This window comes from Cotesia typhae, unplaced genomic scaffold, assembly GCF_013202065.1.
Source record: "Cotesia typhae breed Kobodo isofemale line unplaced genomic scaffold, CoteBio_Ctyphae contig_44, whole genome shotgun sequence".
Lineage (NCBI taxonomy): Eukaryota > Metazoa > Arthropoda > Insecta > Hymenoptera > Braconidae > Cotesia > Cotesia typhae.
Window position 1 is genome coordinate 5,641,398 of NW_027423753.1, and position 26,442 is coordinate 5,667,839.

The window sequence follows — 26,442 nt, forward strand, 5'->3', positions numbered from 1 at the left end:
ACTGGGGAGGCGCCCCTTCATACATACAAGTTCATGTCATAATGCTCGAGGATTCAACTCACACATGTTTTGTATATTATTATTTTATTTTTATTATATTTTTCGCCGGTGGTTGTCGGTTGTGTGGGTAAATGTAGGTATAGATATGTATACTGAAATATAGACTCCTATCCACTGCTATATAATAATAATAATATAATAATAAATATATATGATATATAAATAAATACGCAGAGTTGAGAGTTGATGGGTAACTGAGTTGAGAGAAAAGAAGAGAAGAGTAGACCCTCACCTGGCACTTGACAGTCCCGAGCAGAGTGGAGGTTTCACTCGTATATCAACGTGATACTACACCACCACTAGACTCAACTTCCGATGAAATTCAGATGTTAACAAGTAAACCTGAGGAATACTCACAACTTATGAAAAAAAATAAGGGTTCGGTTCTGTATTGAGCGAATGAATATTATATTCTGATATTATATTATTGTTGTTAATTTGTAAAGGGATCTTAACGGTTTTAAAATATGACAGCGAAATTTGAGGTACCACACCCACCACACTTAGCTTGAAATTAATCCATCCTAATTTCCTCTCTAGTTTATATTAATAAAACTACCTCTATACCTACTATTCGGTTTGATTATGAGCAATGAGCAATCAGGGATTAACTTGAATGAAAATATTAGATTTTACCATTTAATTTACCGAAATTTGTTCAAGCTGTTGTGAAATTGAGAAGGGAAATTTATCTAATAAATTGATTAACTTATTTTACAGCGAGCTGTTGCGGAGTCGGAGTTGAAGACGCGAATCCCCAGGAACCAGTTAGCCCTGGAGCGGTCGGAGTTGCTGGAGGTGTTTCCGTGATTCCTGAACGGCCCCCGCTAGAGCTCGATAAATTACCGCCTTATCACGACGTCACGCCAACTCCAGGTAAATATTTTTCTTTAATAAATAATAATAGTTTTTATATTTATAATAATTTTATACTTTCAATTTTATAATACAAAGAGAGAAAAAAATTTTTTTGAGAGAATGTACATTGTTGTTACAATAAATTAATTTGTAGGAAATATTCAATAATTTAATTTCTTAGCTGAATAAATCAAAATTTTTTTCACAGTAGCTTTCTTGTTGAAAAAAAATTTTTTTTTTGTTTGGAGAAAAAAAAACAATTTTCATCCAAAATAGTTTTTTTTTTTTTTCCCTCACAAAACTAGAAAATTTTTTTTCACCAAGAAAATTGACGTGATGATAAAAATTTTGATTTCTTCAGCTAAAAAATAAACTTGTCGAAAATTTTCAACAAATTAGTTTCTTATCACAACATTGCTCATTTTTTTCAAAAATATTTTTTTTCTCTGATTTTAATCCTTATATTATTTTATTATTTTTAATTTTGAACGGTAAAAATTTCAATATTATTATCACTATCATTTATTTATTTTTTAAAATTATTAACATTTATCAAGCGCAAGATTATTAAATCTTAAAAAAAAATAATTTACTGCCAAAGCTTGCCCAGTCCTTAATTTTGATTATTAACGTTATGATTAAAATTATCAATAAAAAATAATGTCACAATAAAGGATTAAGTAATATTTAATATCAAATTATCATTACTTTAGTAAGAAAGATTGAAAACTATCTGACAAAAATTAATAAAAATAATGACAATTATTAATTGATGAAATTAAAATTAACAGGTCACAATGTCTGGTCCTGGTTGGGATCTAGACGTGGAGGAGGCGCAGCAGGAGTAGTAGCAACCCCCCTGAGTTTACCGCCGCATCGGTGCGCGATGAATCTTCCTGTGGAGAATCATTACACCCACATGCAAACCGACGAGGCTTTGTACGCGGAACTAGACTCGCAAACCGCGAGTTACGCCAGCGATCTTCAGCTGCAGCTCAGAGGAAGCTCAACCTACGGCGGCCGAGCGACTACTCCTGGTGATGAGGAAGAAGACGAGTACCATGAACTTGATGCTGCGAGGCTGCATCGTAGGTACAGCGGTGACAGCCAAACTGGGACTCTTAAGGAAAGGCGACACAATCAAAGGTAATTATTAATAATTGTAATAATTATTCATTCTTGATTTAAAAGATTAAGGGCAGTCAGGATTTTAAAAAATTTGTTTATTGCATTGTTTTGAAGTATAGCTCGAAAATATTTCTTGAAAATTTTAAGTTAATGGAGTGAATATTTTCCGAGATACTCTACAAAATTCGATCTGAAATATAGTTGTTGAGTTATAAATTTTTTTAAATTACACAAAAAGGTAATACCTTTGCTAAACTAAAATTTAAAACACGTAAGTCTCTACTATATATTTTCAAAACCGATAACCAATTTTATTTAGAAAACATTCGACAGATTTGAAGAAAAATTTTTTCGTCTTATTAAAAATTTTAAAAACTAGTACTTGATTCAAGGATTTTTGTTTTGGAAATTTTCATTTATTTTTATAATAAACTACTAACAACCTTGCAGTCACTATGTGACTGCCGTGATTTGTGAACTATAAATAAATAAAATTTTGCTTTATCAAATAATAACTTTTGTTAAATTGCACAGTACTTTTTTAACTATTGACTATATAGATTATTTTTTTTCGACAAAATTCGTGAGTAAACTGTTAGAAGCTGTGATTGACTTAATTTTTAAAATAAACAAAAATCCGATTACCATATTTTCGATTAAACTAGTAATTTTCTTTTGGTTGATTGATTTTAAATGAACTAATAAAGAGTTATGATGATCACCTTGAAGGACTACTTTCAGATCACACAGAAAAAAAGGTTCACTTGAGCCAAGAAAATATTTTTCTTCTTAATTATTTTCTTGAGCGAAAAAAAAATTTTTTTTTGACACGAGAAATTTCACTTATTTTGACAAAATTAATTTTCTTGCTTTAAAAAATACGTATCTTGATCCAATAAAAGTTATTTAAGTCAAGAAAATCTTGTTATTTTGAGAAAATTCAGCCTCTTGCTCCAGATAATTTAGTTCTTGATAGAAGTAAATTTTTTTGTTTTGAGAAAATTTCTCTCTTGCTCCAAAAAATCAAGTATCTCGATAGAAGTAAATTTTTATTAATATTTTTAATGATTAACTGTCAAATGATAAGATCTAATAATATTGAATCATTTTTTTTTTCATTTAATATGTATAGTTGCACGCTTAAATAATATAAAATGGATATCAAATATTCAGGAGAAAAATTTTCTCAAGGTGAGAAAATTTTTTTTTCAGCTGAAGTAAGTAGCGCTGCTTCTCTAAAGTATCTAAAAATCTTGATCAAATATAAAAATTTATTGTATCAAGTATTTATGATAATTTGAATTAAGAAAAAATTACTTCCACCAAGAATAGAATGTTGAGAAAAATTTTTACTTCGGTCAACACTACTTCGGTCTTTCCTCAGGCACCCGAAAATTTTCTTGAACTAAGAATTTTGTTCTCTAGTCAGGAAATTTTTCTTTCTATGCAGGGTCCGATAAGATGTCAATAACTGTTTACAATAAAAATTTTGTTTTTAATTTTAATTTAAAATTTTAAGTTATAATCTAATAAAAATAACCGGTATTATTAATTTTATAAAGTTAATTAGTATAAAAAAAGTAATTTTGTTCATGCCTCTGGCTCGATATAAGTCTTCCAGAAAATATTAGAAGGATTTATTTTTTTATTTAAATTTGAAAAGAATAAAATGTTAATAAATTTAATAAAACTTTCAGGTTACAAGAACCAGACTATGAGATGTACGAGAACGGACCATCAACGCCGTTGTCTTTGAGCCGTCACCAGCACCCGAGTCACCAACACCACATCCAGCACCACCATCACCACCATCACCACCTGAGAACGGGAGCTGGGAGCGAGGTAAACCCGTCGTACCAGAACACCGCGTACACGGGAAGCGACGCGGACCTAGATGGGCCCTTTCTCTCGAGCGCGCCCAGCAGCGCGTACTACAGTGACCTGAGTTCAAACTCGGCAAACAACCACCAGCAGTCCGCAGGAGTGACGCTCCATACAAACGCCTCGAGCATGCAAACTCAGACGCAAACGGGAACGTGTCATCAAGCATACACGACGACGGAGCCTCCGTACCGGTTAGCTGCCATTACCGAGACAACGACACCGTCCGACTACATTTAATTATATTCCCAGAGAAATTGCAGGGCTAGTTAGATTACGCTAATTAATTGCATTTAAGTAGAGAGACAGCCAGCTCACCGATCATTTAGATCTATGTGTTTTGTTAAGAAGAAGAAACAAGACTAACAAGTTAAGAATATAACAAACAAGGCTGTGGGAGACAACACTTGTTTGACAAGTCGTCTCGAAAATTTTAACATTTATTATTGCTGCTGCTGCTTATTGTTTTTATAATTATTGTAATTATTTCGTATTTAATACCAAAAAATCATCCTATTTTTTTGTTAATTGTCTATTGCTTTAGAAAGATTCAAGTATTTTATAATAAAAAATTTTTTATACCAAAAAGGTTTCTAACGAAAATAAATGTTTTTTTGGTATTAAATATTTTTTTTTTTTATTTCGCGCTAAAGCTAAAGCTAAAAAGACGCCAGTCAAAAATAAATTTATTTTAAAAATATTTATTAGCTGATGAAATATTTTGTTATAAGTTTTAAAGTTTTTGTTTGAAACCGATTGGATAAATAATTCGCGTCTTTAATGCCTAAAAGGAGGTATGAATTTTTTTTAAATTAAAAAATACACAGAAAGAAAAAAAATCTTGACTCACTAAATTGTTTAAAAAAAAAAAATGACTATTTTTTTTATTCAAGTTAAAATTTTATTTCTGTGTGCAATTGTAAAATTATTGTTTGTTATTTTTTTTTTTTTATTGATTGTTTTATAAATTTTTTACACCTTTGGCTTTAGAGACGCGTAATGATAGTAATATGAATAATACTAGTCCAGCAGAGACTTGTTATTAAAAAAAATGTGAAAATTGTTCTAAAAGCCAAAGAGCTTTGTAATAACAACACCTCGTACTCGTTATACGTCGGTTTAACTTTTCAAAGGTTGTTTAAAATTGGCACGCATGAATGAGCATCCATTGGAACCTAATAGACACGTAATATCAACCGCCTCTAGTAATAATACACTGGAATGCCCCAGCGACAGGAAAGACGCTGCACAGGAAGGTCGTAGATGATAACTCAAGCTTTTTTTAACCAAAGGAGCAAAGAAAAGGATAATAATAACAACGCCGGAGAACTTTTGTAATCTCAGATCTAATCGAGTGTAAATCTGGGCCCTCCCATTCACCCACATCTGCTGCACCATCGAGGATCATACCATCAACTAAGCTTGTAAGGTTTAAAATAAAAACCGAGTCTTTGGAGGGTCAATATGTATCGGATTTAGTGCTGCTATGTAGACCGAGTTGAATTCCGCCGACGAATTAAGAGTAATCACGTACAGCTCACTCTATCTCCCTTTTTAACAAGAATAAAATAACAGAAGCCAAAGGGCTCACCAACAACCACGAATTTAAGTACGAATGCACTCACTCCGATGAAGTTATTTCGTGGAACAGGTGTTTCGTAATTCGACGTTTGTGTCCGTGAGGAACACCGTCTCCTTTTTCTTCAGCTCATTTACTTTCTCTCAATCGTTCTTTCATCATCCGCCTTTTTGTTCTGCCGCAAAATCTCAACTCTCTATAGAAGAAGAAGAAGAAGAAGAAGAATAAGAAGACTATAAGGTTTATAATTCTTATTACTGTACCTTGCACGCAATAATACAACCATGAATTAACACGGAACTGGTTATCTTATTTATACTTATATTTATAAAATTCATCAATAAATAAATATTAAATATTAAGTACCAAAAGAAGAAATTTAATTGAGTCAATTAATAGTTTGTTTTTAATGGTGATGAGTTGTGCAATAAATCCAGAGTCTCACTGCTAACAAATTTAACTATTTTTCACAAACAACAGGTACATACACGAAATACAATACAATACCGTATTATTACTGGGTTGTAAACGTCAGAGACATAAAAAGACTTGGTTGAAAATAAAATAATGAAAGAAAGAAAGAAGAAATAATATAATAATGAAGTAAAAGGTAAAAGGGAGTTGGGATGAAAATAAAATAATATAATAATTACTCTTTGGTTGGTTATGATGTAAAAAGTATTTAAAAGATCTCCCTTGATCTTGGCAACTCCCTCCGGACATCATTAATGCTTCTTAAACGTACATCGTGGCTAGTTGAGATGTAGTAAGTTAAGTTTTAGATGCACTACATAACATAGTTACTCCTCGTACGGTTGTTAATATATACCAAAGGTCCCAGAGAACACGAGGGATAAGAATAACAGTAACAGTAACAACTACCTACTTATACGCAGTTTTAATTTATTAGTTACTTTAATAAGTAGTCCCAAGTCTCAGTACTATATTCTTCTTGTGTACTACATACCTTAGCGTAACTCTTGAGGATGTATGTGCAGTGTGTTAAGAAGAGTTAAGCGAATGCCGGATGGCGGATGGTCGAGTGTGTGAATGCCGATATGGTGAACAACAGCACACATTGTACAAGTATTTGTATTTGTATTTATATTTGTATTTGTATTTGTATGGGGTACTAAGTGTATAAAGTCAAACGAGTACGAGGATGCAAGGAAGAAATAAGAAAAGGAAGCTACAGAATTGCTAAGCGCAACAGATGCAACAATGCTTGCTTGGTACCTTCCAGCCACGCAGTAATTAATTGCGCCCTTGCAGTCACAATACACATTGTGGAGTCGAGTCGAGAGTGGAGAGTAGAGAGTAGAGAGTGGAGAGTAGAGAGTGGAGAGTGGAGAGTGGAGAGGGAGCTCACAATGAAAAGAGGAAGTTACGACGCGAGAAAAATAAAAATAATTATAATAAGAAAATTTAGAATGAAGGAAGGTCGAAGGTGGAGGAAGAAGAGGGCGGTGGTTTGTTTCTTCTGCATTATTTAAACCGTTTAAAATCCCACGAGCTCGAGGTGCTGGCTTTATCCGCTCTTGCTCTTACGCTATTTTTATTTATTCTTAGTTAACCCAAAGCGTTAAGTATCCAAGCTTATCGATCGGCGAGGTATTCCGTGACACGGCAGCTTATCGGATTTTCAGATGTCTAATTAGAGATATATCGGGTATGTGAGAATCAACAACACTTTGGCTGTTCCCAGAGATAACTAATAAACTATTCTTTTCGGCAATCATTTTAAACAAATTAATGAATTTCTTCTTTGGATATATATTCGAAAAGAAATTTATTCAATGCTGATTTTATTTTTATATTTATTCGGTGACTGTCAAAAATTGTAAAAGACCTTTTTTGTAGAAAATTTAACTTTCCATTAAAAAAAAATCTTGAATAATTTTTCCGTTTAGAAGATATTTTGAATTATAATTCTTTATGACGCTGAAGTTAACAGACGTCTGAAAATTTTTTATTTTTTTTTTTATTTATTAAATAACAACTAAAAAGATATTTATAAAAAATTGCACTTATAGTTTTTCAAGTTTTTTACAGGTGAAATTTTTTTTTTTAATTATTCAATCGAAATTTTTTCAATAAAAAATTTCTAAAAATTTTGAAATGTCGGCTAACTTCATTTTCATAACTCTTTTACAATTTTTTTTTATAAGTTTTGGAGAAGTTAAAAATCAAAAGTCTGGATTAAATATTAAAGAAACAAAAAAATTACATTAAAAATTTTTTTTTGTAGGAAATTTAATTATCTACAAAAAAAAAATGCTCATCAATTTTACCGTATCTTTTATATAGTTTATAAGATATACGAGTTTTAAAATTCCCTAGAATCTCTCGTTTAATGAAAAGTCCAAACTGGAATTATTGCGAAAAAAAAAAAATAAATAAAAACAACATAATTATTGTAATGTAATAAACGTATCAGTATGTGTAAATTAAAAGTTGAAATTAATGAGTTGTAATAGTTATAACGTGTGATAAAAGTAATCTTATAGTTATAATATAATGTAACCTGTATGTATTACATCTGTATATGCTGTCTAAATTATTTATGTATGAGTGGGTTGTAATGTATGTATTATGTATTATTTTTATTATTATAGTTTATTACCATGTAATAATGAATGGTATTTAAGTATGGCAAATATATGAATAATATGTGTTATGTGTAATGTGTAATATTTAAATAAATGTGAGATAGTACGTGAAAATTGTCCGAGCTCGGGTAGATTTAAAATTTAATATTTAAAAATTAAAAATTAAAAATTAAAGGAAAAAGTAATATAAAAAAAAATAAAGGCATATGATGGTCGAATATAATAAAGGAATAGAAGTAAAGGAGGTGGTGCGCATGAGGACGCAGACTAAAATCTCCAGGTTCCGTTGGTGTCCGCCCTTAGCCTGGGTTTCATCGGACGGGGTATATAAATTATACATGTAAATATACGGGCGGCCCGGACCGAGAGATCGAACGGTTAGATATCGAGATATGTACCCTTATTTCCTCTTTCTCTTAATCTTTTATTTTATTTTATTTTTATTTATATGGAATTTTCGTTTTGTTTTTTCTCGCTTATTTTTATTCTTGGGACTCACGCACCCACTGCCATACCGATTTCTAGAGCCGATATATTTTATTATTCCATACGCGGCAATAATCTTTTACACCGTCCGTCCTCTCAATATAAGATTTTATTATATTATTCTTGTTATCTCTTATCTCTTTTTTTTCTTTTATTCGAAATTTAAAGTGACCACTTGCCTAGTGCACTCCTATATGTAGCTTACTGTATTCTATTGTATTATTATTATATTTAAATTTATGTGGTTTCATGTACAAAATAAATAAATACTTGTAAATATATACATATACAATATATATACAGTTTTTTTATTGTTAGGATAGTTTCGCAATTAAATTTATAAAGAACAGTGTGTCAGAATAAACAAATGTTTTTATAATAATAATATTAATAATAATTATAATAATATTAGAATTAATAGTAATAATAATAATAATAATTACTATATTATAATTAAATATTGTATTAAAAATAGTCATTGATAAATAAGATTAGAGCACACGAGGTTTTAAGATAAATTCCAAAATTTATTTTACAAAAGTCAAAGCCTCAACATTTTTAATTCTCATATTTATTATCATTTTTTTTTTTTTTTTATTGTTTTAAAACTTAATGACCAATGTAACGCAAAATTGAACGTAAAAAAGTTTTACAGTTGAAAAAAAAAAAAATTAAAAATCAATGTTTGTAAAATAATTTAAGAAGCCAATAAATGTAATTTATCTAATAGAAAATATACGTATTCAATTTAGAAGATTGTGAGGAAAAGTTGTACATAAAATAAAATATATTCTTTCTCACCTTACGTTGTGATTTTTTTTTCTTTTTTAACTAATTAAAACTTCAAAGTTTAATAACAAACAATTTTATCTAATAATAATAATAATAAGTAATAATAATAAGTATAACTGATTGCATTCTCGCGACTCTTAAACTCTTCTTATAAATAAATAATTAACAGGCAAAAGTGCTGCTATTTTAAATTAGTAAATTTTAATATTTCATCCCACTAATACGTACTATTTGTGCTGGCTCGCACAGTAATTTTTAATTAACTAATAACAATCTCGTTATTAAACATCTTTAGTGATTAATAAAAATCGAGTGACAAAAAAATAATTAGCAAAAAAAAAAAAAAAGAAAAAAAAACGACATTTTTGTTTCTGTAAATTAATTAATAAAAATAATTATGAGTACTTTCTAACAAGCTGATAGTACACTAATTATTTACACAAGCCACCAGATTTAACGCGGTTGTGAATAAATTAAATAATAAAGAAAACAGCGTAAAATCTGGTGAGGAAAACAAACAGTACATTGGTCAGCGTAAAAAAAAAAAGATATAAAGGTATTACTCTGGTATATGTTCAAAATACTTAAACACTTACAGTTACACTATTTCCAAGTTTAATTTATCTTTTCTTCATCGTTATTTTTTTTTTTTTTTTTTTATCATAAATATAATTTTCATTTGTAACTACAGCGTATGGTACATAGAGAAAATAGGAGATCGTCAACGGCCGTATTTATTTTTAAACTCGATCAGTATTTTTATTTTAAATAATCATAATAATATTTCGTTGATTTAAAGATCAAATTAATTATAATTTAATGATAAATTTAGCAATTGCTGTATCTTATACTATTGCTATCAACTCTTTGGGAATACAACAGTAAGCTCGATTTTAGGTAAATTTATTTTTTCATTTCTTAAATAACTGCGCGATTTTTAAATGCAATAATTTTTTTGTTAATATAAAATTTTTTATTAAATGAAGCCTGTTCAATGAAATAATTATTGTTTTTTTTTATTGAAGCTTATGTATTATCAAATTGTATGATTTTTCAGACAGCAAAATGGCCGGATATTTCAATCGCTCGATACGTCTACCACGATTAAATAATAACAATCGTGGGATATGGGCGACGAATCTACTTGATATTCTTGATTTATTAACGTCAACGTAATTAAATTATATTACCGAGAACATCAAATGAAATTTTGGATTGATACTGACGCTCTTGGTTCAAAACAGGCATTGAAAAAAGTTATTATTTTATTTTTAAAGATAAATTATTTACTTTACAAATACTTGGCAATTGTTTAAATAATTACCTCGCTTAACTGCAGACGCTATGCCCATAAGTTACCAGAAGATCATTTATTATCAAAGTATATTTTAAGTGCACGTTCACGTCGCGGGCTATTGTAACTTGATTCTTTGCAGAATCGATATCTACGGGTTTTATCTCTCATGTTGTTCACATTTGAATCTAGAGCTAATCGTCGCTCGAATGCACTTTGTTTTGATTTGTCATCATCTTCATTCGACGAATTGTTTTCTTCCATACCATCTCTGTATTTAATTATTTAATAATTAAAAAAAAAAAAAAAACATACAAATAAAGTTTTTTGGTAAATATTTACAAGTGGGGTCAACCCAATTTTTCAAAAAAAAAAAAAAAAAAAAAAAAAAAAAATATATATATATATATATATCAATAAAATCAAATGGAATTTTGTTTATTTTGATGGAAATTTCGTTCAAAAAAATGAAAATTAAAATGGTTGACCTCACTTGTAAATATTTACCAGTTTTTCGAATAAATATTCTTATCAATATTTTTCTTTTTTTTATAAGATAAAGTACCGAAAAAAATCAAGAAAATTGAATAACTTACTTATAATAAATAAGTGCTCCATCTTCAAGCGTCAATAAATTCCAGGACTCATCGTTCAAATTGATCCATTTGTAACTGTCAATGGCATCAGCGTAAGCTCCGTAATTAATCCAATCAAGTTTAACAAAATTAAAATTTTCCGCATTGATACCCGTTAATTCCGCTAGCTGAAAATAAATATCAAAAATAAATAATCACACCAATAAAAAAATAAAAAAAAAAACTACAAACCTTAGTAGCCAATTCATTCAAAGTATTGTTGCTCAGAGCGATTTCATACGACTCGACAAAATCCTGAACCGGAAACTTGGTCGCATTGATAACAATCTGATTGGGATCAGTAACATTATCTTTGTCCGGCAGCTCTTGAACAATCAGCTCCTGATTAATAAGCTCGATATCTTTGAACTTCTGGTGATCGAACAAGATTTTTGACGGCGTGGCAAAAAGTTTTTTTCTCAGTCGACATTTCTCATAAGACACATCAATGTTGCTATTGGCTTTAAAATCTTCAATTATTTCTTTTTTAGTCTGAGCCACCGTGGCTTCTTTCGAGACAATCCACTCGCCCACTGAATTGTACTCGGTAGACCTAGTCATGTAGCCCACCCACAGATAATGAAGCTTAACTTTAAACTCTCCATCTCTGAGCGCGCGACCCAGTTGTATAGTGAGGGTCTGGCCGTCTTCAAAACTGCGCGGTGTTGATCTCGGACGCATGAATTTAATATCCTCGGCATTGTTAGTCTGCTGGATTACTTTGAAGCACTCCAGTGGTATTCTAATATACTGCTCCAAGTGTTTCCTCAGAGACTCCATGGTGATGTGCTGGTCAACCAGCAGTTGAATCTGATCGGGGGAACTTCCAGGTTTACTTTTAACCTTAAAGCAGTAATCCACTTGATCATCTACCCCCCAGTTTTCTCGGGTGGGTGTAAATAAATCTTGATTAACATTGCTGGTCTCGTCGTCTTCGGACGCATCACCAACCAAAGTCCTGTCGCTGTCGCTGAGACTGCTGTCCTCTGAGGTGCTTCTCTCCTGCCATTCTTCGCCTTCAACTTGCAGTGAGTTCCACCCCCCAGTAGCCTCATCATCACCCGACTTCTGGACTTCTCCATCTACAACATCGTGTTTCTCAGGATTAACACCCGACTCACCATTAACCACCGGTTTGCTGATCGGCAAACCATTTGCCATAACTTTTTCATCTTTAGCCTCCTTTTTGGACTCCAAAAGCTGAATATTGAGCTCCTTCAAGACCTCGTTCCTCATATCCGGAAGCTCGATATTCAAAACAATAATATTAGCGAAGGATTCCACCATAGCCTTGAGCGTCGACTCGGTAAACTTTTTCAGAGGGTTCGAGTCCAATTGCAAGGACACAAAGACTTTGCACCCATTAGTGAAACCTTTGTATTCTAGTGGGTTAGAATCGTTTTCTAGAAGCACAACACTGTTAGAATTGCTCTTCATAAGCACAACTTGCATCAGGAAGGGCTTTTGGTTAAAAGCTTCGGCAACTAATTTACAGTAATCAGCAAGTGTCGCGCTAGTCTTCACACGAACACTAACTGGTCCGTCGATGATCCTGTGAGAATTTACATTAATAAGGAAGACTTTAGTTGCTATTTCACCAGGATGATACACTTTGAACTTATCATTCTTATTTCTTATCTCCATGAGCAAATTGCACGGCGATGATATAGATTGATACGACCCAGATGACTGGGTTATCGAAGAAATACTTTTCTGTTCAGCACCCTCAAAACTGCACTGTATAAAATCATTCTCCGGATCATAAGAAACGAGACGACATTGGCTCAAATCTACATAGTCTTTAAGATTAAGTTGTTCGTAAGCGTTTTTTGTTAGATCTGACAGAGATTCATTTTCCTCAAGCAAATATATTCTTGTGTTTTTCCTAATTTTATCCTTAGGATGGTGACAGAAAATTTTGAATTTTTGACAGTTCAAAGAATTTTCGGCATTCCTTCGCTCTTCTTCTTGCTCTTTCATTTTTCTCAACACTTCCTGAATATGCTTAGGAAAATCATTGACCTGCATTGGCAAAGCGTTTCTCTCTGGATCAATCTGACGGTACATGAGCATGTAAGCGTTGGTACTGCTGCTGTAAGCCCCGCTGTAGTAGACTCGGCTGGGACCACCGCCGTAAGACTTTTGAATATCATCATGAGTTATTGGAGACACATTTTGATCATTGAAGCACAACCATTCTTTAGTTTTAAAGTCCTTTATGTACGCATAGTAATGTCCACCTCCTGCACTGCCGCTGTGGATCATTATCGAAAAGAGTTCATATTTATAAGGACCTGGAGGATTTTTATTGTTGCGATTGCGATCGTTTTCTTGACTGTTGACGCTCGACGTCGATGCATTGTTCATATCAATACCCTCGTCGTCATTCTGCTCGTTGCTCGAAGGCGTTGGCTCTCCTGAAGTAAACCCATTTTCGCAGGGAAGACACTCGTCAACTTCTTCAGATAGTGGCGAGTCAGCTTCGTTGTCGTCCAGCGACACTGACGAGGGTATCAGCGAATTTAAATTAAGAATATCTGGAAAGGTAACCTTGTCGTTTAACTTAATGCGGTGAAATGTTTGATAATCGAAATCAAATCTTTTTAGATGTAACGTTAGTAAATAAGGAAATTTTGTAAATTTTAGCCCCTTGTGAGCGTCACATTTTTTGTTGCAATTTTCACAAAAATACTGGTTAGTATCATTAAGAGTTTCCGGCTGTACAAACCCTCTGAGAGCCTCCTCAACGCTGTTATAAGCGACAGTACTGCCAAATGGTTTTACAGGCAGTGGGATGTCTAGGAAAGTATCTTCGCGGGATTTTTCCATTTGACACTCCAGACACTTGACATAATCAATCATTTTACCCTCATAGAATCTGTTTATAAGGTCAGCTTGCGCGGTGTTTTTAAACTTTTGCTCCAGAGCGTCAAACATAACGCGACAGAGTTCCTGGATGTCATGCTGCTGCCAAGCCTCCGTGGAATCCCACCCGAAGCTCTTAGTCAATGAAGTAGTTTCCACCGCATTCTTTTGCGATGTTTGGAGATTCAGAAATAATTTTTGTAATTGGTAAGGGATGCTATTAGCCTCATCTTTCTCGGAACCCTCTACGTACTCCCAGTTGTAGAGGGCGTTGCGGAATTCTGGTGTCATGTAAAGCGCCTGTAGAAGACTGTTTAAATAACAAGTCATCGCTTGATTAACAAGACCGACATAGGAGATATCCGACTTGCGCTCGGTGACATATTTACGCTCAACTTTTGGCGATCCTGAAAAATTACCAGATGGACTGAAACGCTCCATTTCATTTTTTACTGTTTTGTTGTTTGATGTGGGTCTACTATCACTTTCCTTATTTTGACTGAGTCCTGAGTCATCTGCACCACGTAATGCGGCTGAATAATCAAACACTTCGGTTGTGCTGGCGTTTCTTCTGTTTCTCGTCGGAGAGTGACTGTCCTCCCAGTTGAGAGTGGAACATACTCGAAGTGTAAGTATAACCTCGGCTGATTTTGAAAAATCAAAACCCAATTCACCTATCGTTTTATTGTGCTGCGTTTTGAATGAAGTTATCCAGATTTCATCGTACGCAAGTATGAATTTTACAGAATTTTTTTTATCGGAAATCAAATTGACGTGTTCTTTTATGTTGGCTATTAAATCTCCGACCCAGGTTGCCTTAGAGACAAGAAAACTGATGTTCAGCAACTTCTTCTCATCCTCGCTAAAAAGCTTGAACTCGAGGTAGACATCCTCAGTGCTACTGTACTCATAGGTGTAATAGTCGTCATGTTGCTCAAAAGTAAGCTGTCCACTCTGCTCGTTGACTTTAGGCGAGTCGAAATTAACACCATAATCGTCCAGGGTCTTAGTCATGTCGTCCAAGGCAAAATGATTTTCTCCCTGCGTTAGATACAAATTAAACTTGTAAATTGAGGGTGAGTCTTTACAGCAGTTCGAAACCGCCTGTCTGACTTGGCTCACGATCGAGTTCGGCGCCATCAGTAGCAAAGAATAATCGGCTATTAAATCATTTTTCGTGTCGATAATTTGCGCAGGAAATTTGGCTTCACCAGCCACTACTACTATTGTCTTCTTGACTTTTATCTTTGTCTTCATTTTGTTTGGGTCACTACAATCTTCTAATTCTGTAAATAATTATCATCAATTAAAATTTTGTATTTTAGTTTATTTATGATTAATATTCGGCAGAATTTACTATTTAATTTAATATTTTTTTTTTTAATGGAAATAAATTTTTAAATATTTTTATCAATAAAACAATACAAGTAGTGGTGTTCATAGTAATGATTTGGTATCTAAATAATTTTTTTTTTTTAATTAATTTGAAGAAATGTAAATAAAATAAAAAATATATGTACGATGAAAATCTCAACAATATTACAAGCATAAATGAATTTAAAAAAAATTTACCAGGTACTGTTCTATGCGAATCTCTATCTTTTGTCACATTACAAAGTGGGATATCATGGACAACATCTCCAATACCTTCACCAGCTACCACCACCATCGTCTGTAGACACATAAAATGTCTGAAGTTAGTACAATAAAATTAAATTATTTAAAAATAAGTTTCCCACTTAAAACTACATTACATTTAGTTTAATTTCGTCACTAGTTTTACTAGTGTAAAACAAACATATACATAGATTTCTTAGTTTCATTACTCTAATTTAAATATAAATATAATAAATAATTTGCACCTGCTCAGAAATGAGCATGCAATGATTAAAAAAAAAGAATATAAAAATAAAGTTAAATTAAATAAAAATGAACAAACCAAAACAATTAAACGTCTCAACGTATTTAAGTTAAATAAACGCGTTAAAAATGTAATAGTACGATACGGTTAAGTTAAAACAAAAAGATAAATAAATAAAAAAAGAATTTTATCGATAATTCTCGGTTAAATTAGTTGAAATTTGGCAGTAAGCCATCAGAAAGGTAGAAAATTAGTGTGAGATCTATGCCCCGTCGTTGGAGAGTTAAATCCACAAGAAGATCTCACTCGTTTGTTTAGCACGGCACTACTCCCAGTATGTTATATATTATTTTGTAAGCGTGGTAGAGAATCAAGTCGGCTATGTTCTAAATTTAGAATGTCTAAACCAAGACTTGGAAAATGTACTACATCCCTCTTTCAGTCTTTCTTTAATTATTCTTTCTAATTCAATACACAAGAAGTATATGCATAATATGCAATACTAATACTGTCCTGTGTATTTCCTAGTCATGTATATATAGATATAGATTTCCAAATATACAGCTTGTGTCCGTATAAATTTTAGTTCCAACTTTAAGTAATAAAAAATTTTTTTAATTATTTCACAAACTCATTCATCTTCCACACTTACTTATCCATTTGCTGTCATTATTTTTCAGCAATCATAACCACCTGGATTTATTTTCTACGCTCGGATCAAATTCCTCAGTAATTCTCTGGGTCAAAGTTGAATCCACTCAAAAAATATCATCTAAAAATATTTCACCAATAATTTATTACCCACATATTTATAATTAATTTAAAATTTATTTGTAATCATTGCTTTAAAATTTAAATAAATAAATTAAGCATACTTACGATTTCAATTGAAATAAAAAACCATTATCTGATTGACACCTGCAGATTTACTGAGTTCAAGGACTGCATAAATACTGTTTAATTAATAACACGTAATAATTAGTTGATTAATCAATTATTTAATTATTTATTTTTTAATGACAATGATAAATAAATAAATGAAAAAAACATATGTAATATTTTAAACAATAGGAAATTGATTATGTGCAATTTTTAAGACAGTATTGACGAAGTTTAAGTAATTGTTATTATACCGTTTTTTTTTTTTTTTTTTTTATCTTAAACAAATAAATTTTTAAATATGCGGACATGTAACAAAAGATACTTAAAAGGTGTAAAATGTCGGTGATGGGAATCGGATAAGAATTAAAATAAAGTAAACGTGAAATGGCTGAATATAGATTTGTAATGACGACGAGACTCGTGTCAATAGAATGAGGATAGATTGAATAAAATATTACGTACGTTTTTTATGAGCATGAACATGCATTTAGCAAGATGACTAAATAAAATCCTCTGGGAATTTAAAGTAATTAATTTATTTTAGGCGAATAGTTGTGCTAAATAGAATACATTGTTTTAGAAATTGACATTTATTTAGATATTATTCTTACCGAATATTTTATTGACACATGTGTAATTGTAACCATTAAAAATAATATAAGTAAAAAAAATGATGTTTTACTGGTTTTGGGTCTTACCCTACCTCTCACTATAAGAACATATACATGTACAAGCAGTACAAGCATACAAGAGACTCTCCATAAAAATATGCGCCCGCCATTAATTTTATCTACACAAGTTTCCCAGCAGCTGGCGTGGAATTTTATCATCACCTTGAAGTTAGCCGGATTAAAATTTTTCTATTCTTCGAAAATTTAATTTTCAAATTCTAAGAAAAATTATAATTAAAAAGATAATGCTAAAGTTACCCGTCAGCTGTCAATTTTAAAAATTTTAATAACAAATCAATTGTAATAAAAAAATGCTTCTAAAAATTTTCACTTGTAATTTTTAATAATTTTCACATGTGAAACTTTTTAATTAATTTTTTTTTTAATAATTGAATTATTATAAAATTTTAAAATAATTTTTAATGTCTGCCAACTTCAGTGTAATTAAAAAAAAAAAAAATTACAGACCAGTAATTATTGAATATTATTTTAATTTCACAAATATTTATTATGAACAAATTTATTTAAATTAATCGCGCCCATTGCGCATGCGATTGAAACGCCAAAACGGGAGATTTCTGAACCTATAAAATTATATTTAAAATTGACAAAAATACAAAATTAAACCAGTGTGGCCAGATCGTGCGATTTTTTTACCCCCACTTTGTACCGCTTTCAATATAGTCAGATGAGAGTGTCCTACAAAGTGGGGGTAAGAAAAAAGCACGATCTGGCCACACTGAATTAAACGAAGGTTGGTGTTGGTAGAAATGAATTTCATTCGAAAACACAAACAAAGCATCATTAGTTTATTTTCCGTTTTTTCCCGCTCAGTGAACAGTATACATTTTCTACGCAGTCATTAAATTTCTTTATAAAAATTATTAATCCAAGTATTTTGCTATTTTTCCGTCTTTAGTTATTATTCCACCTTCAATAATTTAAGCGAGAAAAAAATAAAACTTTTATTTTCAAAAAATGACTTCGTTCAATCTTGGGGAGCTTCAACACGAGTTGGAAGTTACTGCTACAAATAATGAGACCGGAGTTTCATTTAATGGAAAATCACTAAAATTAAACTCTGAGAAAGATGGTACGTACAAAAACTTTTATTAATCACTTAATTTGTATTGTAATTTCAATAATTTTCACAATCTCAAACATAACCTAAAAACCTTTCTCATTTCAGCTGAAGAAGTGTGCGAGGAGATTAAAAAATGCCCTCGATTGGACTATTTAGATTTGGAAGGTAACACTCTGGGCCCGGATGCTGCTAAAGCGTTATCGGAAACCCTGGCGAGTCATGGTGGTGCTCTGAAACGAGCATTGTGGAAAGACATGTTTACCGGCAGAATGAAAACAGAGATTCCTAAAGCCCTAGAGTACTTGGGAGACGGGTTAAATATCGCTGGAGCACACTTGGTTGAACTGGATCTCAGTGATAATGCATTTGGGCCGATTGGAGTTCAAGGACTTGCTGCATTATTGAGTTCAAGCACGTGTTACACGCTACAGGCGCTAAGACTGAACAACAATGGCCTGGGAATTTCTGGTGGAAAAATGCTGGCGAAAGCTCTGCTGGATTGTCATGCCAACAGCTCCAAGGAAGCAAAACCTTTGGCGCTTAAAATTTTCATTGCTGGGCGTAATCGTCTGGAGAACGAAGGAGCCACGGCTTTGGCTGGTGTCTTCGCCAAGCTTGGAACACTCGAAGAAGTTGTAATGCCTCAAAATGGAATTTACCATCCTGGAGTTTCTGCACTGGCGACTGGGCTGTCAGTTAATCCAGGATTAAAAATTTTGAATTTAAATGACAATACTGTGGGTCCTAAAGGTGCTCAAGCTCTTGCAGATGTTCTGTCTAATTTTCCGGCTCTGGAGACTTTAAACCTCGGAGATTGTCTGCTGAAAACTAAAGGAGCGATGGTAATTGCTGATGCTTTGGGAATTCAAGGCAATCACACGTCTTTGGTAGAACTTAATCTAGCGTTCAATGAAATAAAAACGAGGGCTGTAGAATCGCTGGCCAAAGCTACGATTGACAAGACCCAACTGGCGACCTTACAGCTGGACGGGAATGCTTTTGGCGAAACTGGTAGAAACGCTTTACGTGAATCCTTGAAAAATTACGACAGAATCGAATCATTGGAACAGCTTGAGGAAGACGCAACTGATGACGAAGTGAGTGGTGAAGAAGATGAAGATTCTGAGGGTGACGGTGAAGATGGCGAAGATACTGAGAAGAAAGGTAGCGAGGATGATGATAAAGAAAATGGCCCATTTACAGTTAATACGAATACTCAAATGTCTACTATTCCTAAACCCAAAAAACCGGTAAGTGTTACGGAATTTTTGAAAGAACCTACTGGAGAAAACTTTTTGCTGCTCGAAGGCGACAGAGTCAGCAAACTCTTGGAGCATGTTAAGGTATGTGTTGATCAATTTTTTTTTTTTTAGGATTCTAAGTAGAGTACAATTTAAATATTTAATTATTTGTTACAGAGTATTGCCAGTGAAAAAAATTCTCAAGATCCTTTGCAGTATATCGATGAATTACTACCCGTTGCCATGAAAGTATCAGCCTTATGTGGAAGTGGATATGGAGACATTAGAGTTGAAGCTGAAAAATTGAGTGATCAATTGTACTCTCATCTCTTTGATTACGCGACGACTAATAATCAGATGTCTTATGTCAATAATAATCTTCTGGTCCATCTAGGACTCATTAAGGTAATTATTATTTGAGTTAAATTCTGAATAATTATTCAACAGGTGGTCAGTTGTTTATATTTTTTTTTTTTTTTTTTTTTTTTTTTAATTATTGCATGCCTTAAGTGTGTGCGTAGGTATGCTCTATTCTCGCCTAAAAATGAAAAAAGTTAGTTCGGTTAGAGTTTTATTTAAATAAGTAATAATATAGTGATTAAAGCCGGTCGGCCTTCATACCACAATAGAAGAAAACATCATTGGTCATTTTTCTTAACAATAAACATCGGGTCCAATCCACAATTTAGATAAAAAATGAATTTTCCAGAAAAAATCCTATAAAATTCATGTAACACTCTTTTTGCAGACCGATTGGTGCATTCTGTACTGTATTCGCCCTATTTCTCACTTCTTCTTAGGCTCTTGGAATAGTGGCATGGGGAAACCACAGAGAAAACTCATGCCAGTGGTCACTTGTTTATATTAATTAATAAATTTTTTTTATTGCAGGGTGAAAATAAAAATTCAAATAAAGCTGATTGGAATTTGGAAGGGTGTTTTAAAGCACTTGAGAAAATAAGCCAACAAGATTATTTTCCACCATTAACTAGAGCTATGTTGAAGCTCTTGATTGAAAGATCATTCCCAGCTAAGAGCAAAACCTATGATCCATGCTACGACGTAAAGATGTCTTTAAAAACCACTTTGGATAGATTACAAGCTACATAAAAAAATGAATACATTTCTTTTTGAGTGAGTGCATTTACAAAAAAAAAATTTTTACTTATTAATACTGAATTATGCAGTGTTATCACAGAGATTTATATTTATTATCAATAAATTCTTAAAATTGCGTGAGATCAATATCTTTTAAATACGTGTTAAAAAATTTATATATTGATAATTATTTTTCATAAATATTCTCTACATTGTCATAAATATTATTTTATGAATTCTAAATTGTGAAAATATTTAAATATAAATGCCTTATCGTGTTTTTTTCATATTTTATGTACGTTAAAAAAATTATGACAAACATCTTAAAAAAATGTTTTTTAAATATAAATATTAAATTCCATTGCCATAATAATTTTAATAATAATAATAATCATGATTTATGTAATTAAAAATTTTAATTTATTTTTAACTACCAACTCTCATATTCATGGAAATAAATATTTATAATTTATAATGCACACCACACAGTTTTTAAAATTATAAACAAAAAATGCGATAAAGGAAATTAGGAAGATAATTTGTGTCTTCCCTGATTTGCTTAGAAAATCACATAATTGTGAGAATTCAATTATCAGTTTAATTATTATCATTACGTTGCTCTGAGCTTAAATGTGCTTAGAGGATCCCAACCAGGGTGAAACAGTTCAGTAATAAGTGGAGAGCAATGTTGCGACACCTGGTCCTCCATGTATTTATTTGCCTACGATAAATAAAAATTTTATAAAAAATTTCCATCAAAAAGAAAATTTCAATTAACACCATAAATAAATAATACTTACAAGATAAATAAGAAGCTGTTGTTTTGTCACAGTATCACAATCTTCCCCTAAACTCGATGGATAGGTAGCCGGTGTATTTTTCGTCAAACTATTGGTTATTTTTTCTATACATAAACTTTCATTGAGAGGATATCCATGGGTGAAAAGCCCTAAAAAAATAATTTATCCTCGGTTCGTTATTCAGGTCGATATTCCACATTAAATATATTGAAATCGGGTTAATCAGACCAAAATTTTGTTACCGAAACGTTGCACGAAAGTGAAATGAATAAATCAACATAATGAATAAAACAGCACAATTTTGATCTGAATATCCTAATTTAATATATTTTAAATATTTTATCTTAAACTATTATCCATGTGCTTATAATTTATAAACTTACTCTGAGTTCTGATAACAAGAGATTTAGTCGAATGACTGGTAGTATCACTAGTAGGATGCTCCAGGTATTTCTTCAAGATCTCTTGACTTTCTGGGCAGTTAGCAAACAGATTAGGGTACCGGTACATAAGTAATTTAGTGAGCAATATATTTCCACGATTATCCGACAAATTATTCGTTGGTGTACACATTATTTCGTCGTCAGTTCGACGCACTAGAAGCACACGACCGTCGTATCTCTTCAGCTGCTCTGCGACATTCAGGTTCAAGTACTCTCTGATGACAGTGCGAACGATGCCATCGATAGCCGTTGGCATTCGTGAGATGGCCAGAGGAAGAACATCGTCGAATGTCGCATCGAGAACTAGGCCATGGATACCAGGGTAATTCATTGCAGCCCACGTGGCAGTGTAACCACCAATACTCCAGCCAAACAAGATGATCCTTTCTTCAGGAAAACCTAATTTTTCAACAGCGTAACGCATTACAGCTTCCATGCCATCAATTTCGGCATCTGGGAAAGGCGACCCCTGTTTTAAATAAGTTAAGTTTGATTTATTCAATCAAATTAATTATTACTCTTCATGTAAGGGGTTACATGAGTTTCACGGTTTTAAAAAATTGATTTTTTTTGTCTTATAAAATTCTACAACATCTCTAGAGTATTGTCCTTAAGTTTCAAATCGATCCGAATGATAGTTTAATAATGGGTTAATAATACTCAACCGATCTTGATGAAATTTTAGACAGGTCTTCGAGATATAATTTACAAGGTCTTGAACGAAAGATTTTTTTCTTTCAATTACAACTAAGGTAAAAGCCCCAATTATTGACATTATAAGAGACAATGTTATGATGTCATTTTTTTCAAGTAATCAAATATCAATATCGTTGAATTTTGTTTATGGTAATGTCTTAAGTAATGTTTTTACTAATCAATTTCCTTTTTTAAAATAATAATCAGTGATATTCATTAATAAATTTTAAATAAACAAATCGAGTATCCGGATACACCAATTATTGACAGTTTAAAAAAACCAAAAAATGTGCTTTTTATAGAAAACCGAATTAAAAAATAGAAAATAAATTTTGATAAATATAAATTAATTATAGTGTAAATAAAAATAAAATGTACTTTATTTTAAAAAAAGCGTGAGGCGCATGGTGTCAATAGTTATAAATATTTTATTGACAGATATGAGTTGGATTATCATTTGGATAATATCTTAAAAAGCACCCCACGCAAAATTTTTAATTTTTTTGTAAAAACCTCAATGCCAAAAATCCAATTTTTATTTTTTTTCCTTCGTTCAAGACCTAGTTTGAAGTCTTGACTAAAGTACTTTTTTTTTTTTTTTTTTTTTTCCCCCAAATAATCCCTTATTAAACATATACCTTTTAGACAGTAAAAGTTTGAATAAAATACTTCATTTTTTCTATAAAAAAAAAATAGTTGAAAATAGGCCATTTTTTCCCGGAGGAACCCCATGTAACTCCTTAATTAAAGAGCATTAAACACACAAATTACTATTACCACTTACAGTACTTCCGCCAAAGCCAGGGTGATTCCATCCGAGAACGGAGTATCCTTTATTCATAGGCGTTGTCATAATTCCTGTTTCGTAAAACCCGCAGTTACCTTCACAAGTTATTACCAGTATATGACCGTTAGATGACCTGATGAACATATTAAATATGATAATAAGCAACTTGAATAAATGAATAATAATTATCCAAGTTAAATCATGGTTTACGTTACTTGTGTCGTCGATCAATGAACATCGTGTCGACGTCATTTTTGTTTATTGTCCGCAGCTTTGATCTACTTCCGCCGGCGTCTAGCATATCCATTCTTCCTTGCAGCATTGGTGATTCTACAATTTAAAAAAAAAATCAATATAATACCAAAAATTGTTAACTTTTATACACGGAAAAAAGTAAACTGTAATAAATAATAGTCGATTTGAAATAAGTAATGATCAACTGCTAAAAATTACCATTTCAAACAGTAAAATTGTGATTTTAATAATCACTATGTAATATTTATCATTAAAATGCTATCATTTATTCTTTGCATAGAAGAAAATTTTATTTCAAACAGTAATATTCGCTATGTGAATGTCAAAAATGTTAAAGTATAATAATTAAGAATTTTTACTTTAATATTTATCATTCGGTACCTAAAAAATGATCGCATGATATGTAAAAAGTATAAAATACAGTTACTAAATTTCTAATACAAGCAACGTCAATATTTACAAAGTAAAATTGACATTACTGACAAAACATTATTGACAAAATACAGAGTAAATTTTAAACTCAACGCTAGAAATTAAGCTATAATTATTGACTTGCTTGGACTGGTAAAATATATATTTTAAGAGTAGAATTTTTACTGTTTCAAGTATTAAATTCTCCCAGAGTGAAACCCTACTGATAGTTATAATGACAGCTACTGATTGCTTATTTTCGATATTAAATTATAAATTGTGGCTTGTACACTTTTTACATTAAGTTCTCTAATATTTATATTTTTGCCACCCCGATGTCCGCTTTCCTGTTTGAAACTATAAAAATTAACTGGAATCCGAGTGAATTTTACAGTTTACTTTTTTCCGTGTATGATTAAAACAAGTGATAGATAAAAATAACACTAACGCATGGCGAAATTTACAATGGTCAGGCTACCAGGGTACATTAGCCTTATCGCAACAGTATTAGCAACAATATAAGATACTATTTTACAAGGAACTGCCATTATTAAATCCTTGCCTCCTCTTCTAGCTAGCCTACTTGAATTTTGGATGACTATTCTTTTTCTTCCGTCTGGCCTACAGAAAAAAGAAATTTTTTTATATTTATTTAGTTTAAGATCCAATACTTCTAATTAAATTAAATATAAAAGGAACAAAGATGTAACTCGAATGACTTCTGTTATTCTAAAGAAAAAATTTTTTGATAAAAATTTTTTATAAAATAATTAGTTGAGTCTAGTAATTTAAAACAAATAAAAGTATGTCGTATAACGTAACATGTACATGACTAGATATGTATGTATGCAAGACTGGAGTGGTTTTGACATGATAGGAAAACGTGTATTGGAGGTATGGTTTTTCGTCAAGGATTGTACGTAGTTAATGTAAACCTTGTAATAATTATATATTTTTTATGTTGTACAGCGCTTGAGGGAGCTATGAAATAAAGCGAAACGTTGCGTTCACCAATACTGTTGATGTATTGATGTTCATTTATGAAAATGAAGTTAGCTGACATTTCAAAATTTTTAGAAATTTTTTTCGAAGAAATTTAAATTAAACAATTAAAAAAAAAATTCAATTCAATTTTTTAAAAGTATTTTTTTAGTTGTAATTTAATTAAAAAAAAAAAAAAAATAAAAAATTTTTAGACGTCTGCTAACTTCAGTTTCATGTTCATTTGATCCTTGTTCATCTTATATTAATTTTAATTTTTTTTTTTTATATTAAAAACTATACGGGAAATGTACGGATTGTAGAGTAAGTAAAAAAAATTAATTAATTAAGTACCTATCTAACGAAAGAATTTCAAAATCAACCGGCCATGCCCAAAATTGAAAATCGTATTTAAGAAGAGCTTCTTTAGATTCTTCATTGTAAGCTTGCTGTGCTTTAGTCAGAGTTTTTATGAACTTTAAATAAGTCGGATTGTTAGCTCTAGCGTAACCTCTGACCGCCAAAGAAGCTATGAAAATAACTCCAGCACCAGCAATGAATCTTGAAATTGTACATACATTGTCGATCAACGAATAACTACGCCGGAAAATAAATGGTGATATTATAGGGACTGCCCAGATGCTCAGTGACCATAATGTTGCAAACTAAAAAAAAAAATAAAAATAACAGGTATTTTAGTAAATAATTAAATACAATTAATTATTTTGTTATTAATTTATTGATCAATAACTTACAGACGTGACGACATGATCTCCCCATCGTTCAAAACCGTTTGGCTCGTATGACTTCTGTTAATTTAATGTAACCTGTCAGTAATTATTTTTTAATAATTTTTTTAATTTTTTATACTTACCCATGTTGTTTCTTGGTACTTGTACAGCCGAGGACTAAACAAACATCCCCAAATTGTTTTTAATAAAGACATAGTATAATTTTAAATGTTTATTTGGATAAAATCCAAACACTCTACAATATAAACTATCAAATGATTTTTAACTATATTTATGAATTCTAATAACAATAA

At 31.5% G+C, this 26,442-nt stretch overlaps 4 protein-coding genes across 11 annotated transcripts in view; 2 read left to right on the plus strand and 2 right to left on the minus strand.

Moving 5' to 3' along the window:
• LOC141528916 (uncharacterized) overlaps positions 1-10,065 on the plus strand; it is a 267,144-nt gene extending 257,079 nt beyond the window's left edge. For all 5 annotated transcript variants that reach the window (XM_074245208.1, XM_074245205.1, XM_074245207.1 and 2 more), the window contains 3 exons: positions 781-936; positions 1,710-2,064; positions 3,744-10,065. In XM_074245208.1, the coding sequence (XP_074101309.1) occupies positions 781-936; positions 1,710-2,064; positions 3,744-4,167 (935 nt within the window). In that variant the 3' untranslated portion in view covers positions 4,168-10,065. The remainder of the gene's footprint in view (positions 1-780; positions 937-1,709; positions 2,065-3,743) is intronic.
• Usp47 (ubiquitin specific protease 47) lies at positions 10,031-17,685 on the minus strand. 4 transcript variants are annotated; one of them, XM_074245199.1, is made up of 8 exons: positions 17,542-17,685; positions 16,928-17,001; positions 16,701-16,820; positions 15,760-15,859; positions 11,515-15,473; positions 11,284-11,450; positions 10,718-10,958; positions 10,031-10,622 (listed from the first exon to the last, which is right to left on the minus strand). In XM_074245199.1, exons 4-7 carry the CDS (start codon positions 15,854-15,856, stop codon positions 10,760-10,762), a joined length of 4,422 nt encoding a protein of 1,473 aa, XP_074101300.1. In that variant the 5' UTR covers positions 15,857-15,859; positions 16,701-16,820; positions 16,928-17,001; positions 17,542-17,685; the 3' UTR covers positions 10,031-10,622; positions 10,718-10,759. The 4 variants fall into 4 exon arrangements, with proteins under 4 accessions (XP_074101300.1, XP_074101298.1, XP_074101297.1 ...); XM_074245197.1 differs by having other exon boundaries at positions 10,031-10,958; positions 16,742-16,820; XM_074245196.1 differs by having other exon boundaries at positions 10,031-10,958.
• A 690-nt stretch (positions 17,686-18,375) lies between these two features.
• On the plus strand, positions 18,376-21,192 carry Rangap (Ran GTPase activating protein). The gene is made up of 4 exons (XM_074245201.1): positions 18,376-18,694; positions 18,791-20,028; positions 20,104-20,331; positions 20,818-21,192. The coding sequence occupies exons 1-4, from the start codon at positions 18,580-18,582 to the stop codon at positions 21,034-21,036; spliced, it is 1,800 nt and encodes a 599-aa protein (XP_074101302.1). The 5' UTR covers positions 18,376-18,579; the 3' UTR covers positions 21,037-21,192.
• A 277-nt stretch (positions 21,193-21,469) lies between these two features.
• Positions 21,470-26,421, minus strand: LOC141528915 (phosphatidylserine lipase ABHD16A). The gene is made up of 9 exons (XM_074245204.1): positions 26,272-26,421; positions 26,153-26,206; positions 25,752-26,062; positions 24,865-25,037; positions 23,966-24,080; positions 23,748-23,883; positions 22,208-22,736; positions 21,825-21,973; positions 21,470-21,745 (listed from the first exon to the last, which is right to left on the minus strand). Exons 1-9 carry the CDS (start codon positions 26,341-26,343, stop codon positions 21,635-21,637), a joined length of 1,650 nt encoding a protein of 549 aa, XP_074101305.1. The 5' UTR covers positions 26,344-26,421; the 3' UTR covers positions 21,470-21,634.
• Positions 26,422-26,442: the final 21 nt, after the last annotated feature.